Source organism: Melospiza melodia, chromosome 4, assembly GCF_035770615.1.
Source record: "Melospiza melodia melodia isolate bMelMel2 chromosome 4, bMelMel2.pri, whole genome shotgun sequence".
NCBI lineage: Eukaryota > Metazoa > Chordata > Aves > Passeriformes > Passerellidae > Melospiza > Melospiza melodia.
In genome coordinates, this window is record NC_086197.1 from 11,953,959 (window position 1) to 11,969,550 (window position 15,592).

At 41.0% G+C, this 15,592-nt stretch overlaps 1 protein-coding gene across 4 annotated transcripts; it reads right to left on the reverse strand.

The window, feature by feature from the left end:
• Positions 1-1,842: 1,842 nt before the first annotated feature.
• CCDC77 (coiled-coil domain containing 77) lies at positions 1,843-15,256 on the reverse strand. 4 transcript variants are annotated; one of them, XM_063153903.1, is made up of 11 exons: positions 15,032-15,256; positions 13,533-13,749; positions 12,271-12,323; positions 10,351-10,447; positions 8,964-9,021; positions 8,264-8,358; positions 7,226-7,374; positions 6,675-6,915; positions 5,721-5,846; positions 5,483-5,635; positions 1,843-3,714 (listed from the first exon to the last, which is right to left on the reverse strand). In XM_063153903.1, the coding sequence occupies exons 1-11, from the start codon at positions 15,103-15,105 to the stop codon at positions 3,565-3,567; spliced, it is 1,413 nt and encodes a 470-aa protein (XP_063009973.1). In that variant the 5' UTR covers positions 15,106-15,256; the 3' UTR covers positions 1,843-3,564. The 4 variants fall into 4 exon arrangements, 3 of the variants coding, with proteins under 3 accessions (XP_063009973.1, XP_063009970.1, XP_063009971.1); XM_063153900.1 differs by having other exon boundaries at positions 12,271-12,413; XM_063153901.1 differs by lacking the exon at positions 15,032-15,256 and adding an exon at positions 14,001-14,021 and having other exon boundaries at positions 12,271-12,413.
• Between the last annotated feature and the right edge of the window lie 336 nt (positions 15,257-15,592).

The window sequence follows — 15,592 nt, forward strand, 5'->3', positions numbered from 1 at the left end:
TGAAGTGATAATCCTACTTACATAAACAATTTAACTGTAGCCACTGCATACAAGCACATACTACATTACTGTTTAGACTTATTTTAACACCTGTGAGAACTATTGCTCTGCCCAGGTACAGTCACAACATCAATTCACTTGGGAATTACTGCAGACTGTGATATAGGAAATTCACAAGAAATTTTTATTTTGGTTTTGTTTTACCTTGTATAACCTTGCTGTGCAGAGTTAGCTGACATAGCATGTCCCTATAATTAAAGCAACTGCATGAAAACTAAAAAACTCCAACAAATACTGCATATAAATACATCACAGGTTTGAAGCCAGAAGGAGCCACTAAATTATTTCCTGTTAGGTCATGTCATTATATTTCATTAATTTCTAATGGGTCAAACCCAGTAACTTATTAAAACAAGTTAATAAAGGTGAAGTAATTTTTTGATTTGAAGATAGAGATGGAGAATTTGTTACTTCCATACCTAGTTTGTTATAGTAAGGAGAAGAAAGCACTATCTCCCTACTAAAAATTTATGCCTTTTTAAATTTATTTAAGGTTCAGGCTACTTGTTGTTGCTCAGCATTGCCCTGCTAGGATAGTGAGGCCTTTGGTAGGGTTTTTTGTCTTCAAGAGACACATATTAATCCATCTTCTTAATGCAAGACAAAATGAGCTCTTGCACAACCTTTTCTCTTCCTCTGAATCATCTGTGGTTGTGTGCCTTAACTAATATTTCAACATTCCTTCTGAAAAGTAGGCACTCCTTCCTTACTTAATTGAAGCTACACAATAAGGTTTCCCCGGCTCCTCATTTTTCTCCCAGTTATGCAAGAGATATTTAGTATCTTGGCTCACAAAAAGAACATGTGTCCAGTTCTAACTTTTAATCCTGCACTATAGACTCTCCATAATCTTAGAAGCAGACATTTTGCAAATCTTTCAGATTCTGTCCTCCTACACTCATAATCTGGCATTAGTTGTACTAAAACGATAACTTCAGTTATCAAAAAAGCTAATCTATCTTGGAAGTAAATGCTATTTTTTTCTTTCTACCCAAAAACTGCAGGAAAAAAAAAGTAATTAAGATAGTGGAACTTCTCCCAGGAAACCCCTTTGAAAATGCCAATAATGCTTTGTTGACATTTTAAGGGGTAGCTGTCAGTGGTAGGAAGCACTTGGCTCTTTAAAGCAGTTCTTGGCATGAAGGTTCCCATTTGTTTTGGCAACATTTCACACGACCACGTGATGTCACACAGAAAGAGTGTGTACAATACTTTGCACTTCCTGAACTTGGAAAAATATTCAAGCTTCCAAATAAAATGGATTTACAGAATAACAGTACTGTAATTTCCCTCCCACCCCCTCACACAGGAAGTGTTCATAGCCTGGTGACATATTAATAATCATGTTCAAACTGCACTTGGATTTTGATACACTAGCAGATATATTAGGGACATTGTCATTTTATTCTGTTCAGTCTTTCTGAAGTCTAAAGAATATTGGTAAGGAAGCCAGGAAATTAAACATTTACATCCTTCTTCCCCCAGTATTTCCTCCCAGTCTTACAAACATGAATGTCAGAGCTTGAAGTCTTTACCCAGACACACTTCATGGCTTTCCAGTGAGGAGAATGTCATTTCACAGGCAATTCTTCAGCTTGGAAGAGTTGAAAATAAACAGGATTCTATAGGTTCAAGAGACCTTTTTGCTGGGTTCCCATCAGCTGAATTTAAGTAGATGGGTCCTGCTGAATGAGTGGCTAAGGCTTCATTATGTAGCAGTTTTCAGAAGCAGCCATTTAGGCCTTGTGATAGGATTGAGATCTCCAAACCAGCAAGATGTTATTTCACATACAAACTCACTTTAATTAGCTTGATTTTTCTATGAAAACACCAGCCAGCTAGGAGAGAGTGAGACTAAATGATGGATAGCAATACATATCCTTCCTTAACTGTTCACATCACATCAGCACCTGAGTTGTTCATGAACCAGTTTCTGAAGAGTTCAGCATTTTCAGCTCAACTGATCAGTGCAACATCCTTTAAAACAGTCCCTTGCAAGCTGCAGTGTAGTTGAGCACCCAGGGACTGTCAGGACACTGAAGTCTGTGATCATTGCCCTCAAGAACACAAACAGAATAAAAGACACACTACAAGACCATAAGGGATAGCAAGCTTGCCACAAAAAGGTTCAGACAACTGATGTGGGTATGGGTGTCTTAAGGGCATCTCCCCTCCTGCATTGCTTTAGCTGATGCTATGAAAACAATTCTTCCTTCTCCAAACCTTCACATCCATCTTCTCCCTATCTACCTATGAAACACTAAATGAGGATCTGTATGGCCACTTCCACCTAAAAGAAATTGCCTGCTTTCACACACTCAGCTCTGCTCAAAGGGGAAGGAAGTGCTGGTAGCTTATATGGTGTATACTTCAGAAAAAAAGGTAAAAAAAGGTAAAGTAGGAAACAGAGGTATTGAAATCCCTTCTCCACTAGAGATCTGCTCTCAGGCTGCAAGGTGGACAAGATTTATGGATGCTGCAGCAAAAGCATGAATACCTGCAATTATAATATTGAAACCCTTGTCATGATTTCATCTGTTTTCTAGGATTGTGATGCCTGGTATGAAGACAATCACCACACACAGTTACAGGTCTCATCTAGCAACTGTGCAGCTGCTCTTCCACTTCAGTTTGTTACAGTTCAGTAGCAACAACTGCTGTAGCAAAAGCTGGTCATGATTTCTCTGCACATAACCATGACCTTGTTTAGAGCTACAAAGATAATATGGTGGTTAAGGAAGATACCAAGTCCCCTTTATTATGGGCTTCCTTTGCATGTTAAAACTGTGAGGAAGAGGAAGAGAAGATGAATTTCAGTTGTGTAGTACCTACCTCCCAACCAAGCATTCAGAACTTGTGTAAATGTTGCTCATCCTTGCAGCAGAGCTCTATAATGGGTTATCCTTTCCCATCATATTAAGTCAGTTAGATTTATTGCAATTAGGTTAAAACCAAGCAAACAGGAGCCATTTTAAAATAGTTATCCTGTCCAGGAGTCAAATGTAAGACATTTCAGTACAGACTTTCTATATGAGAATTTACAGTTACATCCTGAGGTGTTAAGCACCAAAACAGGAATCATGGAACTATTTAAAAACCTGCTTCTCACATAGGAAAATGTCAGTCAAAATTCAGATCTTCACCTAGATCCTGCCAGGATTAATAATTTCATTTTAACCATGTATGTGATTTATAATATGCTCCAAATAAAGGCAAAGGACAGTATACACTGATCCCTACCACAGATATGAAGATATAGTCACACACACACACTCCTGATGTATCAGTCATCATGTACTTTTAAAGTCAGTTTTATCAGGTGTCATCTCTCAGCTCAAACAGCAATATAATCTGGTACATTAGGAATGGCTCAAAAGCAGATTTCTTCAAATTTCTGTTGATGGATGCCAGGAAACAAACAAGCAGGAGCTGTTCTTTCATATGACTATTCAAGTCTAGCAATGTCCTATTCCTAAAATTAGGATGCCAGCTAATAATTCAGCTTCAGCAGTGCCGTAGTTCATCCTCTAAGATGTAGATTTTTGTTTTTAAGTCTTTAAGTTCTCCTTGAATTTTACGTGTCAGTTTGTTTCCTTGGCGGATCTCACGCAGAATTGCAAGATCCTGGTCGTCTGGTGCCAAATTCATAGCCACCTAAAACAAAAAGAAAAACAGATTAAGAAAAAAGCTGTACAGAATACAATTTATGGAGTATCATGGTAAATATATGAGGGAGAGAACTCTAAAGGAGACCCTTTGTAGCCAGCAAAGGGGATGTGTAAGTTAATAGCTCATCACCAATAGAAAGGTGTTCCAGAATTAAAAATAAAGAACAAAGCTTTCATAACATTGTTTTTGTATTATAGTACTAGCAAGGAAAAAACCTTAATAGAATATAACCATGTTGACTCATAGCCTATTGACTCCTTTCTAGTTCCTGTATTTTTTAGAGAGACACAAAAAGGGGCAAGTTAAACTATTTATCAAGGAACTCCTATCTAGTTCTCAGTACCTCAGGAGATAAGATGACATTTTATCTTTTGCTATTTCAGCTAGAGGTGTTCTAACTGCTGTGGCTGACCTGCTGCCCTCTGGAACTGCACAAGATTCAAGAGCAGTTCAAGTCCAAAGCCTTGACTGGCAGTGCCTGTACTGAGCTGAGTAAAGGCTGCTGGATAATCAGAATTCCTGATGGCAAGCTGGCCAGGGCTGACATTTCCTGTCACCCTGAAATAGGACAGAGCATGCCAGCCCAGCCACTTTCAAGGGCACAGCACGGGAAACTGCTCTAAAATCCCTCTAGTCTCTTGACCCACCTATGGTTTCTTATTGTGTCATCATGTAGTTCTCAGGCCAAAATGTTAATATGCAAATCAGGAAATGTAGTCATCTTTAGTCATTTTGACCTCAAGCAACGAGAAGGATTGAATGATCACTCTGGAGACTTTTTGCAAGTGCTTTGTTCCCCTGCCCTCTTGTGGTTAACAGTGTTAAGAAATGGAGAATACAATGAAGAGCCCAGCCACAGATATAAAACATACAAGTCTCCAGTAAAGGCATCATATACACTTTTTCCCCCTCATTCATGTACTGCTTTAAGTCCTTGAAGAAAATCCACAGGCCATTGCAAAAAAACCCAAAAAAACAAAAAAAAAAACAAAACAAAAACAAAAAAACTCAAATTCAAGCCTTTAATCAAAATAAATGCATTAATCTGCATAAACTGAGCTGTGCATCAAAAGTGCAGGAAAAGAATGAATCTGTAGCACTGCCAGACTCCTGCAGGAGAGTCTAAGCTATGCCAAGATCATCCTCTCAAGCACATTATAGATAAAAGTCTCATCTTTAACTCCAAGCAACAACAAGGCTGTGCTTTTTCCCTCTAAGCTGTTCTGATGTTCATCTACACACCTGGAAGCTACTACAGACAACACAGCTTCCAGCCACTGCTTCTGCAGTGATTTTTGCAAAGTCACAAATGCATACTAAAGTAATAAACAGAGTATTCAAAATACTTAAGACAATGATCAACCTCTTAATGGAACAGAACCAAAAACTATGGCTCTCACAAAGAAAATAACACTAATTTTCTTTGCAGGATAAACTTCTGCATCAAACCACTGCCTTGCAATTTTGAGATAGCTAAGTAAGCTAAAAGTATCACATATGAACTTTTGAGAGTAGAAACAAAAATACACAGTTAATGTATAAAAAGGACAGTTCTTGGTAAGCTTGATGCCTATTTGATAAACAAAGACGAATTTCTTTTGTTTTGTAAAATACAGAGGAGGCAAGTTTGTCAGACACTGATATTTAAAGACACACTTAGAAAATGAATTATTTCCTTAACTTGAGAATACTGAGAATACATCTCTACAGGATAAGCCCACAACAGTCTGCCTCAGAAAGGCTTAGCTGTTACCTTATAAATCTTCTTCTCTACATCTTTCAGTTTCTGCTGAAGCTGTCTGATGTCATTCTTGAAGCCCTCTACTTCCAGATTCCGACGTTTTTCCAAGGCTTCGCACCGCTGAGTCATCAGTTTCAGGCGCTTGCCCATCTTCTCTGAGCGTTCCTGAGGAGAGGAGAACTCCATAGGCCATCCAGAATAAATGCTGCAAGATCATCCCACAGCCAGGAGATGATTACACACTAATTACCTGAAAGAGTTCTTTGCCAGCATCTCTCTCCTCACGCATCCTAGCCACCTCCCCTTCCAGGGAGACACACTGCTCCCTGTACATGTGTGACAGGTGTTTCTCCTGCACCAGCTTGTCTTGCAGTAACTAGCACATAGGAAGAAAAAAAAAACTAATTCAAGACTGCTCACAAAACTTCCCCTGCCCTGTACAAGCAAGTGTGATATTACTGCTAATATGGCAGGAAAATAAAAATTAACTGGAACTAGAGCTCGCAAGTATGTGAGGACAATATTCTAACTTCAGTCCCATTACCAAAATCTTTGAATAAGTTACCAGTTTTGTAATTAATGCTATAACTCCCCTTTCACAGCTGCTTGCCCAGCACTACATTTCAGAGGCATCTGCATTCAGGGCTAGATGGCAACAATTCCCTATTGCCTGTTTACTTTCCAATTCCTTATTCTCATCTCCCAGCTTCTCGCTGGAAGTGTAGTGGAAGAGGAAGAAAAATTCAGATTGCTAGAGAAGAGCTAGAAGACATCAATTGAGAGGGCTCATTCTCCCCTGACAGCATCAAGGAAAACCCAGACATTGCATTAATTCTAAGACCATTAGCTCAGAGCACTTACAGGAACAGAGAGCACATGCAGTCAGCAGGTTGAAAACTGTTGGCCCCACTTACCACACAGCTTACAGAATTTGGGTTTTTTTCTGAGCAAGAAAGAAACTGACAGTGACACGCTACCATAAATCCTAACTGTGCATTTTATCTGAAATTTGAAGATGATGCTGATTTTGAAGCAGGAGGGGATTTTTATTTAGATTACTGCTAACAACAATGTAACTTAAGGCAATCCAGTACAACTTTGGAAGTGGTGTTAGTGACTGTGTATTGTGTCAAAGTCAAGGTGTTTGCAATTTTCTAGTCAAAAACTGTTAAAGAGTGCTCTACCAAAGACAAAAAAAAATTACCTTTATTTCTTTGCTGTGGCATTTTGAAGCTCCATCACTTCCTTGAAGCATCTTCTTCAGCTCTGCCTGCTTCTTTTGTCCTGACTCTGTGCTGAAAGCAAGTTGATCCAGATCTTTGCCAAGTTTCCTCAACAGACTGTCCTTCTCTGCCATCCATGCTTTCTCATTGGCTCTGGCATCAAACTTGAGCTGGAGAAAGTCCCGGGTACTCTCATACAAGAGATTTTGGGTCTTATGGAGCCTGCAAAAAGGGATCCCAGTGGAGTTACCATCATTCCTAGTGCCTACCTTAATTTCACCAGTCATCACTGCAAGTTGGAAGAAGCACAGGAGAAGACACATGGTCTAAATGTGAGCTTAACTCTTCTCATCTAATGAAATAAGTGCTCTTCTTCCAATGTGAGAGAAGATTTTTAATAAGCACATTATTCCACTCATCTTCCACACACACTACTAGATGGCTGCTGCAGAAAGCAACACACTGAAAGTCATAACATTTCTATTGCTCCCTCTCATCTCATTAACTACATCATGGCCATGCTCTCACTCACTTTTCTGTTATAGCTTTGATCTTGTCCTGGTCCTTCTGGTGCCGGACCTCAGCTTCCTCCATCTGAATCCGCCTGTCCTCGAGCAGGGACTCAACCTGTTCCTTGGTCAGTCGTGTCTGTTCTTCTATCTGAGCCTGCAGGGCCTTCACCTGCACAAGCAAACAAAGCCATCACAGAGCAAGGCCTCACACCAGCTCTGCTCCTGTTAAATTCCAAGATTTAGATCAAAAACTGTACCTGATAACACCTCTGGCAGTTCTAATTTCTCCATGTTTTGTTTTAATGCTAAGTATTTCAAACAACTTGCTGCAGGCAAGAGAGGCATACCATAAGGAGCAACATTCAATTATTAATATTTTTATACTCTTGAGATTTAAATTGCACACATCTAACAAATCCTGTGGAATATGCAGAGTCATCTGTACCTTTGCTTGAATAATATTAATAATAAAAAAATCAGCCACCATCAATATCTGCTGAACAAGTTCATCCATTATTTGTTTGATTCATCCTTCCTCATACTTCACATACAGCTTCTGGCATCTTCCCCAGTTCATGATTCTGCACATTTTTATCTTTCATTGTGTCATGCTACCTATACCTAAACTTCTATGGAAGTCTAGAAAAGGGAACAGTTCATTGTATCAGTGCACTTTGTGGGGCTGCTGTGCCTCAAACACATTGCTTTTGTCAAGCTTCCACAAAACACCCAACCCTGCACATCTTCAGTGGGTTTAATGTAAATTCATATCTGCTGTCAAACTATGGGAGATAACATCAATTGCACATTCTGCACTTAAGGACAACATATTTCAATTGATATTACTGGAACATCTGCTTGCATAAAGCTTCCAGAATCAGTTCTTAAATTCACATTCACAGCAAAGGAACAGCTAAGTAAACTGACAAAGTGTGGATCCATAGTAAGATGCAGGGATTTACACAACTTGTACATCTACATCTTAAGCAGATAGAATATTTTTATCATAATTTTCTGCAACCCAGCAATTATGTCCATCAGTTAGCAAAAGTTTTTACCTGTAGTAGAAGTGTGTCATCATCTTTTTGATCTCTCTCAGAGCTTCTTAATTTCTCTACTTTTGCCGCTGCTTTTGAAGTGCTCTTCTCTGTACCTATTGAAGAAATTTAACTGAAGTAGGAAAGGATTTTCCAATGTACTTGCAGTACCTTGCCAAGCATGACATATTTGTGTTCTGGTGGCCTACAGGAGCAGCAGAAAGACTTCCACTGCTACAGTCACTACTTCTATGAGGGTTAGCTGAAAGAATTCTAGAACTTCTGGGGATCACACACCTTTATCCCCTCTATCACACTGCAGTATTTAGGCACCCTCCTAATTTTGTTGGCATATATAGAAAGAAAACTTGACATGTTTTCTTAAAATAAATGATGAATAGGCAGATGCCACAGCTGCACAAACATCAAGGCTTGAATGAGTTTTGAGCTTGTTGGCTAACTTGAGTCAATTTGATTAAATAATTATGTAACACAGCCTCCTCCTTAGCTGAGAACATCAGGGACATGAAAGCTAATGCTGTTTTAAAGGATGATGAAGGGAAGCCAGGAGTACTCCATGGATATGTACAGACACATTTAGGGAACTTAATGGAGATTTACCAAAGCATTCACATATTTCCTGTAGCTCATTATTTTGGCATACAGAAGACAGACAAAAACAGCAAGAGCTGAGCTGCTGTTACTCAGCTTGGTGTGGTACCTGTGCTAGAAACATCATCTTGTTCATGGGTCTCTGGTGGCCTTTGCAGCACAGTAACCTACAGAAACAAGACAAATGCACTGAGTATCTACTTCAAAGGTGCAATGGTCAAGAGCAAACCTTAAAAAGTTAAAATGACATATCCAAAAGAACAGCATTACCTGACTTCTACCACAAGACAAGGAAGGCATTACATTTCACAAGTGTAATGCCCATGTTGAAAAGTTTCCTTTGTCATGGATAAGTTTTGCCATTACTGCCTCTATTTTTCACCAGAAAAGTGCAAAGTAATTCTGCCTTTGATGGCTTAATTAGGATGAAAATCAGCACCGCCAGCAGGAAAAAGAGCATTTTGGAAACAGAGAGAAGAGGAAGGTGAACATAATGTTATTTCCTTCTTTTATACTCTTTCTTGTCTCAGAAAGACAGAGAAACATAAAGCTTCATTTATCAGCACATCCACTCAAGATACTGAACAAGCCTGAGATAGAAGCTAAGTGACAAAAATACTGAAACTCAAGTGTTGAACTGAAACCCACCTAAAAAAAAAGGAGGCCATGAAAGAGCAGGTTATAACCCCAATGCTTATCTTTAGGTTGATATTACATAATAGGCTTAATTTTAGAGCTACCCTAGACCAGAAATTTTAAAGCTTTGGCAAGATTTTTGAAGAGCTTGAGCAGTGCAGAGCAACCATGAACAATGCAGCATATTTCAGCCTTTTTCTGCACCTTATTCCAAAAGAAATCCTATATTCCCATCATTATCTCTGTACATCCAAATCATTCATGACTTTCCTGATTAGGTTCAGCTGCATTGCACATCATATGTGCTGCCATTTAAACAATTCAACATCACTTCTGAAACATGCAACACAATGTTGTCTAGAGGGGATGGTTCTTCAGCAATCCTCAGCCCAGGAAACTGCTGCAGCAACCTTGACACATTGCTTACTGAAGCTCTAAGAGACAGGGACTCTGAGATAGTGAGCTTCATACACTGGGCCTGGCCATTTTCTGCACTTTTTGTTTTCCTTTTTGTGGTGTTCTTGCCATCTTCTTGACAACCATTTGCCAGATGACTTCAGACTCCCATCTGACATTTCAGAGGCTGAGCTGGAGGTATGTTTTGAAGGCAGGAGGAGGCTGAGGCTAACAGGATCTACTTTCAGTGTGCTTGCTCTTACTTACCTTTATACTACAGCTCTTGTTGATGTCAGACTCCCCATACCTGCTGTTGCAACCTGATGTTGCCACAGACCCCTCTTGCTTTGGGCTCATTTAGCAGCCTTGGATTTGTGGGACAGATCTGGTCTGTGGTCAGACACTGGGATACAGATACTCATGTTAAAATCCAAAGAGGAGATCTACAGAAAAATGGAACTTGCCTTATGTGGAGGCTCCTTATGAAAATATGTAATTTCTCCTTCATCTGCTCCCAGTATAGCGAGGAGTTGTTGGATTTTTTTCCTGTCCTCCAATTCCCTGGAATACAAAGTGAAAATAGGAAAATAGACATTAGAAAATATATAAATAGAAGCAGATTTTTTTAAATACATCACAATATTGTGACACACTGTCCTTTTACTTTACCTGTTGATGCTTGCAAGTTTTCCAACCTGTTGCAGTTCCTGAGAATACTGCTTTAAAATAAACTCCCAAAGACATTCCTGATGTTGCCAATACCAGAACACTACCAATTTTGCTGAGATTGGGGGGCATTTCTCTTTTCAAGTATGACAATGCTATGCAGGCTGCTACAATAGCACGTGGTGAAAAGAATCTGCATTAAGAGTTATGAGCTGCCTAAAATTCTCTCAGATTGTAGGTGTCCATTGTTTTTAAAGCAAACTACATTAAGGGCTGTATCAGACTTTTTATCACACTCCTGAGAAGTGTCAAAGCACACCAACACATATTTTGACTTAAGTTCTTATATCTTGCATGGAAAAACTCATGCTGGAGCACAGAAAGAGTGAGGAGGAAGTAGCAGAGACAACATGCAATGAATTGACCACAACCCCCATTCCCTCCCTCTCTGTGCTCCTCAGGAGGAGGAGGTAGAAAATTCATGAGTCAAGTTGAGCTGGGAGAAGAGAAGTGTGGGGGAAAGGTATTTTAAGATCTGGGTTTATTTCTCATTAATCCCACTGTGATTTCATAGAATGGTTTGGGTTGGAAGGAACCTTAGAGAATCTAGTTTCAATGCCCTTGCCACAGGCTGGGAACCTTCCACTAAACCAGGTTTCTCAGAGACCCATCCAACCTGGCCTTGAACACTGCCAGGGGATGGGGCAGGCACAGCTTCTCTTGGCAGCCTGTTCCAGGGGCTCACCATCCTCATACATTAAAACTACACTACAGAAACAGGAAAGATACATCAGAAGGCTTGACAAGAATGAATAATAAAAACCCATGACCAACCATAGAGTCCTACACAGCTGGACTGGGAATGGTCATTAAGTAAAAACAATTCACATGGAAACAATCAAAGATGGACCTGTTGGTAAGCAACATCCAGACCACGTGGGAATCTATAAAATCAGAGGGTTTTGGGAAAGCTCCAAAAGGCAGGCCTCAGAGACAGCAGAACTGTGATTAGAGCTAAGCAGTAGCCGTGAGAGAGCTCAGCAGAAAAATTATGTAAAATGTAGAAAAGTAAGGACAAATAGAACAACGGTCTGTGTATTAAAGCTTGTTTGGAATCATTCTTTAAGCTACAGAAAAGTTTATCTAACAAGATATAAGGAAGTTTTAAGCTTAATAATAGAGCTCTGTGCATTGTGCTTTAAGGCTTACAAACAAGTATTGTATTTGAAATAAGCAAGCATTGGTTTAACTAAAGGTACATGTGCTTATAGTGGTTGGATGGAACTACTGTCAACATGCTCTTGCTTTGTGAGATTGGTCAAAAAATCTATAAAGTAACTTGCAACATTAAGTTCTTAGTCTGCTGCCTGAGATGTGAGCTGATGGCATCTTCCCATTGTCATAATCATGTAATGGGACTGAAAAATAAATGTAATTTTCAGTCCCATTACATGATTATGACAATGGCTGAAAAATAAAACAGCTCAAAGCACATCCCTAGCAGTTCTGTCTAATTCCTAACTTGTACACAAACCCCTGACCAGTGATAAATGGTGCTCCTCTGTGAGGAACTTTGTCAGACTAGAAGACTAACAAATGCAATAAACCACATTCCAAGCAATCAGATAATATTGTTTACATATCTTTTCTGAGGCTTGTCAGGAGAAAAACCCTGAAGGTGAAGGGATTTTTCAGAAACCATCCTGGTGCCAGCCCACCTGAGTTTGAGGCGGTCGTTCTCCGCGTAGAGGCGAAGGACCTGCTCCTTCTCCTGGAACAGATACACCTGCATGTCACTCAAAGCCTTCTGCAGCTCTGCAATCTCCTCCTCCAAGTGCCGCACTTCCCACTGCAGCTGGTGCTGAGTGCAGACAACAAGGGACTTGAAATGGAACAGAGCACTGGGCAACATTTACAAACTTCAAACTGCTCGTGCTCTGAGTCTGGAGCTGGGAGAGAACAGCCAGCTCAGGAATTATTTTATTGTGCTGTAATATTTGACCAGATGAGGGCAGTATTGGAAAAATTGGGAAAAAATATTTTAAAATGTTTCAGCTGAGAGTTCAGAGCCCTGAGAATCACTGTCACTACACAACAGCGCAGTTTCTAGCGGCTGCATTTCCACACTGGTGGTCAGAGCAGGTATGGGGAGTCTGACATGAACAAAAGCCTAGCAAAGCCTCCAACAGCATTTATTTTTGAAATACATCACTGAAGTACAAACACTAAAATAATGTATGATTTAGCAGCGAGGAATCCAGCTACTTATTATGTTTCATTTTTTTCCACCTGCATAGGAATCTGCCAACACTCCTGTATGAAAAAAAAATCATTATTTTGCAACCTGCCCCTCTTTTTCCCACATGACAGTGAGATGTACAGTACACCCCCAAGGGCTTTCAGGCTGCTTCAAGCATGGCCAGTGCTTGAGGAGGCACCTCAATCACCTCAGCAGTCAGTTTTATTCCCAAAAAACCATCCACAATTACAAAGATGACTGCTAGGCTGATGCATGCTACAGCCTGTATCAGGACACTGCATATCTTGCAGGTGTTCTTTAAGATTTCTTCCTCTTAAAAAGCAATTTTTAAAATTTCTACTTAACAGCTTATGAATGCCACTGCAGTAAATACAAGTTACAGCCATAAGTCAAAGCCTATTAAATTTGGACAAAAGAGCATTCCTTCACTACAAGAAGGACGGGAAAGAAGCTGGACAACATGGGAAATGAGCATCTAAAGTCAGGCCTTAATAAAAAAAAAAGGCAAAATTGCCACTGTGAAGACATAACCAAGCCATAATAACTTTTGAAGAACATCCTACAGGCATTTTTCTGTTTGATTTGACAGAGGACAGAGAGCTAGATCATAAAATCCACCACGCTGATAAATCCCAAGACTTCTATGCTGAATTTTCACCTGAATAAAAACACTAATCTCGTGCATGTAATCCATAATTGTTCCAAAACTCATTTCCCAACCTGTTCATCATAGGTTTGCTTGTATTTCTCCAGCCTTTTCACCAACTCCTCGTGCTCCTCGTCGAAGTCAGCAATCTTCCTGCGGTAATAATCCAGCAGCTCGTGGGAGGGGTTCAGATGGGCCAGGCGCTCCCCGATGGGTGGCAGGGGAGGGAAATCCTCCAGACTGGGACACCGGGACTCAGCAGATCTGGAGGAGGCACGGGGGGTGGGCACCCTGCAGGGAAACAGGTCTCTGATGACATGCAAGCCTCAGACAGGGAAATGAAAACACTTTCTAAAGTAGCTAAAAGTATTTCAAGTTTATACACAGATTAGCTCCACTGTTCTCTGGGTATTAGCAGGTCATGGCATTTAGGAGAAGCAAGTACTTTGATAAAGAGCAGCTTGCAGGTTTATTGTACTGTGGAGGAGTGCCCAACCCATAGAAAAGATAAAAAAAGATACTATGGAAGCAAAGCCTTGTACATTATCTGCAAAGAGGAGAAAAATAATACAAGGAAAGAACTCAGAGGATAAATAGTCCATTGCTGTTCAATTAGAAGCAGCAGCCACTGTGAAAAAAACAGGAAAACAATCTGTGCCAGTCTCTATCAGACACCCAAACAGAAAAACACTTTCCACATAGCCCACTGAATGAAGATGATAATTCAGGCTAGCTAATGCACCAGCCATTATAACTTAGGGTGTAGGAATCTATTTGCTTTCCTTTCTGGTATACTTGATGCTCTTATCCACATAGCTTGCCCACCCTCAACACTGAAATAGAGGCTCCCAAGTTCTTGAATATTATGTTGAAGTGCTACATAGAAAGCAAATCAAAGCTATATAAATCAAATCAAGGATATGTATAATTACATACTATATTTTTTCCTCAAAACAAAATTTAGCACATCGAAACATTTAATCTGTTCAAATCGGAAGCAATTTCGAAAATAGAGCTGCAGAGTTAGAAAAAAAAAACCTTAGTACTCTTTTCATTATTTATATTGATACTACAAACTTTTTTTTTTTAAACGATACTATGACTAACAGAAGCTTCTTGACCAAAGTGCTGCTTAGTCAGAATGTGGTTGTGTAGAATCAGGAGTTTTGATGAAAAAATTATTTGGCAATGGTGACCTTTATGGGGCCACTCACCAAAGCTGCTTGGTTCAGAACCCCAGCGCACACGCATGAAAACTCTGAGCACTGTAGGAAAGCATCAAATACGCCAAAGTGTAAGTATTAAGGGCAGAAAGTTGCTGAAGGACCAGAAACTCCTTAACCAATACACTTAGAGAAAGAGGCAACCCAGGCACAAGGTGAGCATTTTACTGCTGAAGAGCAGCAGAAAGTAAAAGACAGAAGAAGGAAGCACAGCAGGCGCAGGAGCACACCTAGAGGCGCGCTAGGGCAAACTAATCTACCAGAAAGTAAGGAAAAGGCTCCGGGAGCCAGCGAGGAAAGGGCTCCGGGCGTCGCAGCAGCAGCAGCAGCCGCCGCCCCACCCTCACTACCTTGGGCAGCGCGAGCTCCCCGCAGCGCGCTCCGCTGCGCTCATCGCGGCCCTGCGGAGAGCCGGGCTGTCCATGGGTGGGGGAAAGGGGCTTCGGGCACCCCGGTAGGCTGGTGAAAAGGGGGTGCCCGGCGGGAGCCCCGCTGGAAAAGCCCCGGGATAGAGGTCCCCAGATGGGAGTCCCGCTCCGCCTCCTCACAGCCCCAACGGCCGAGCAACGGCTGCACCGGCCCCGCCGCCGCTTAAAACGGCGCGACGCCCCGCCCCCGCGGGCTCCTCCAATCACAGACAGGCTTTTATACGGGACCGGCGGCCTGCGCCAATCAGCGCTCGCGACATGGGCGGCAGCGGTTCCGCGCAGGCGCGTCTGGGAGTTGTAGTTCCGGAGTGGCCGGAGGGCCCATGGCGGAGTACTGGGCCTGTGCTTGTGAGGGCAGCGATTTGCAAAGGGCAAAATAAAATCAACCTTTATCCACACCAGCAAAACACGCTGTGCAAAATGCTCCTTTTCCTTTGAAAGTTGTTTGGCATTCTGAGCGGCCACAAGACGTTACTGGCACAA

What these genes read in the sequence shown, in the direction of transcription:
- CCDC77 (XM_063153900.1), bottom strand. Translation starts at nt 15,105, where the DNA reads ATGGACAGCCCGGCTCTCCGCAGGGCCGCGATGAGCGCAGCGGAGCGC. An exon ending in AGATGATGTTTCTAGCACAG is followed by an intron (nt 8,359 to 8,963) that starts GTACCACACCAA and finishes TTTCTTCAATAG; the next exon opens with GTACAGAGAAGAGCACTTCA. An exon ending in ATCAAAGCTATAACAGAAAA is followed by an intron (nt 6,916 to 7,225) that starts GTGAGTGAGAGC and finishes CCCTTTTTGCAG; the next exon opens with GCTCCATAAGACCCAAAATC.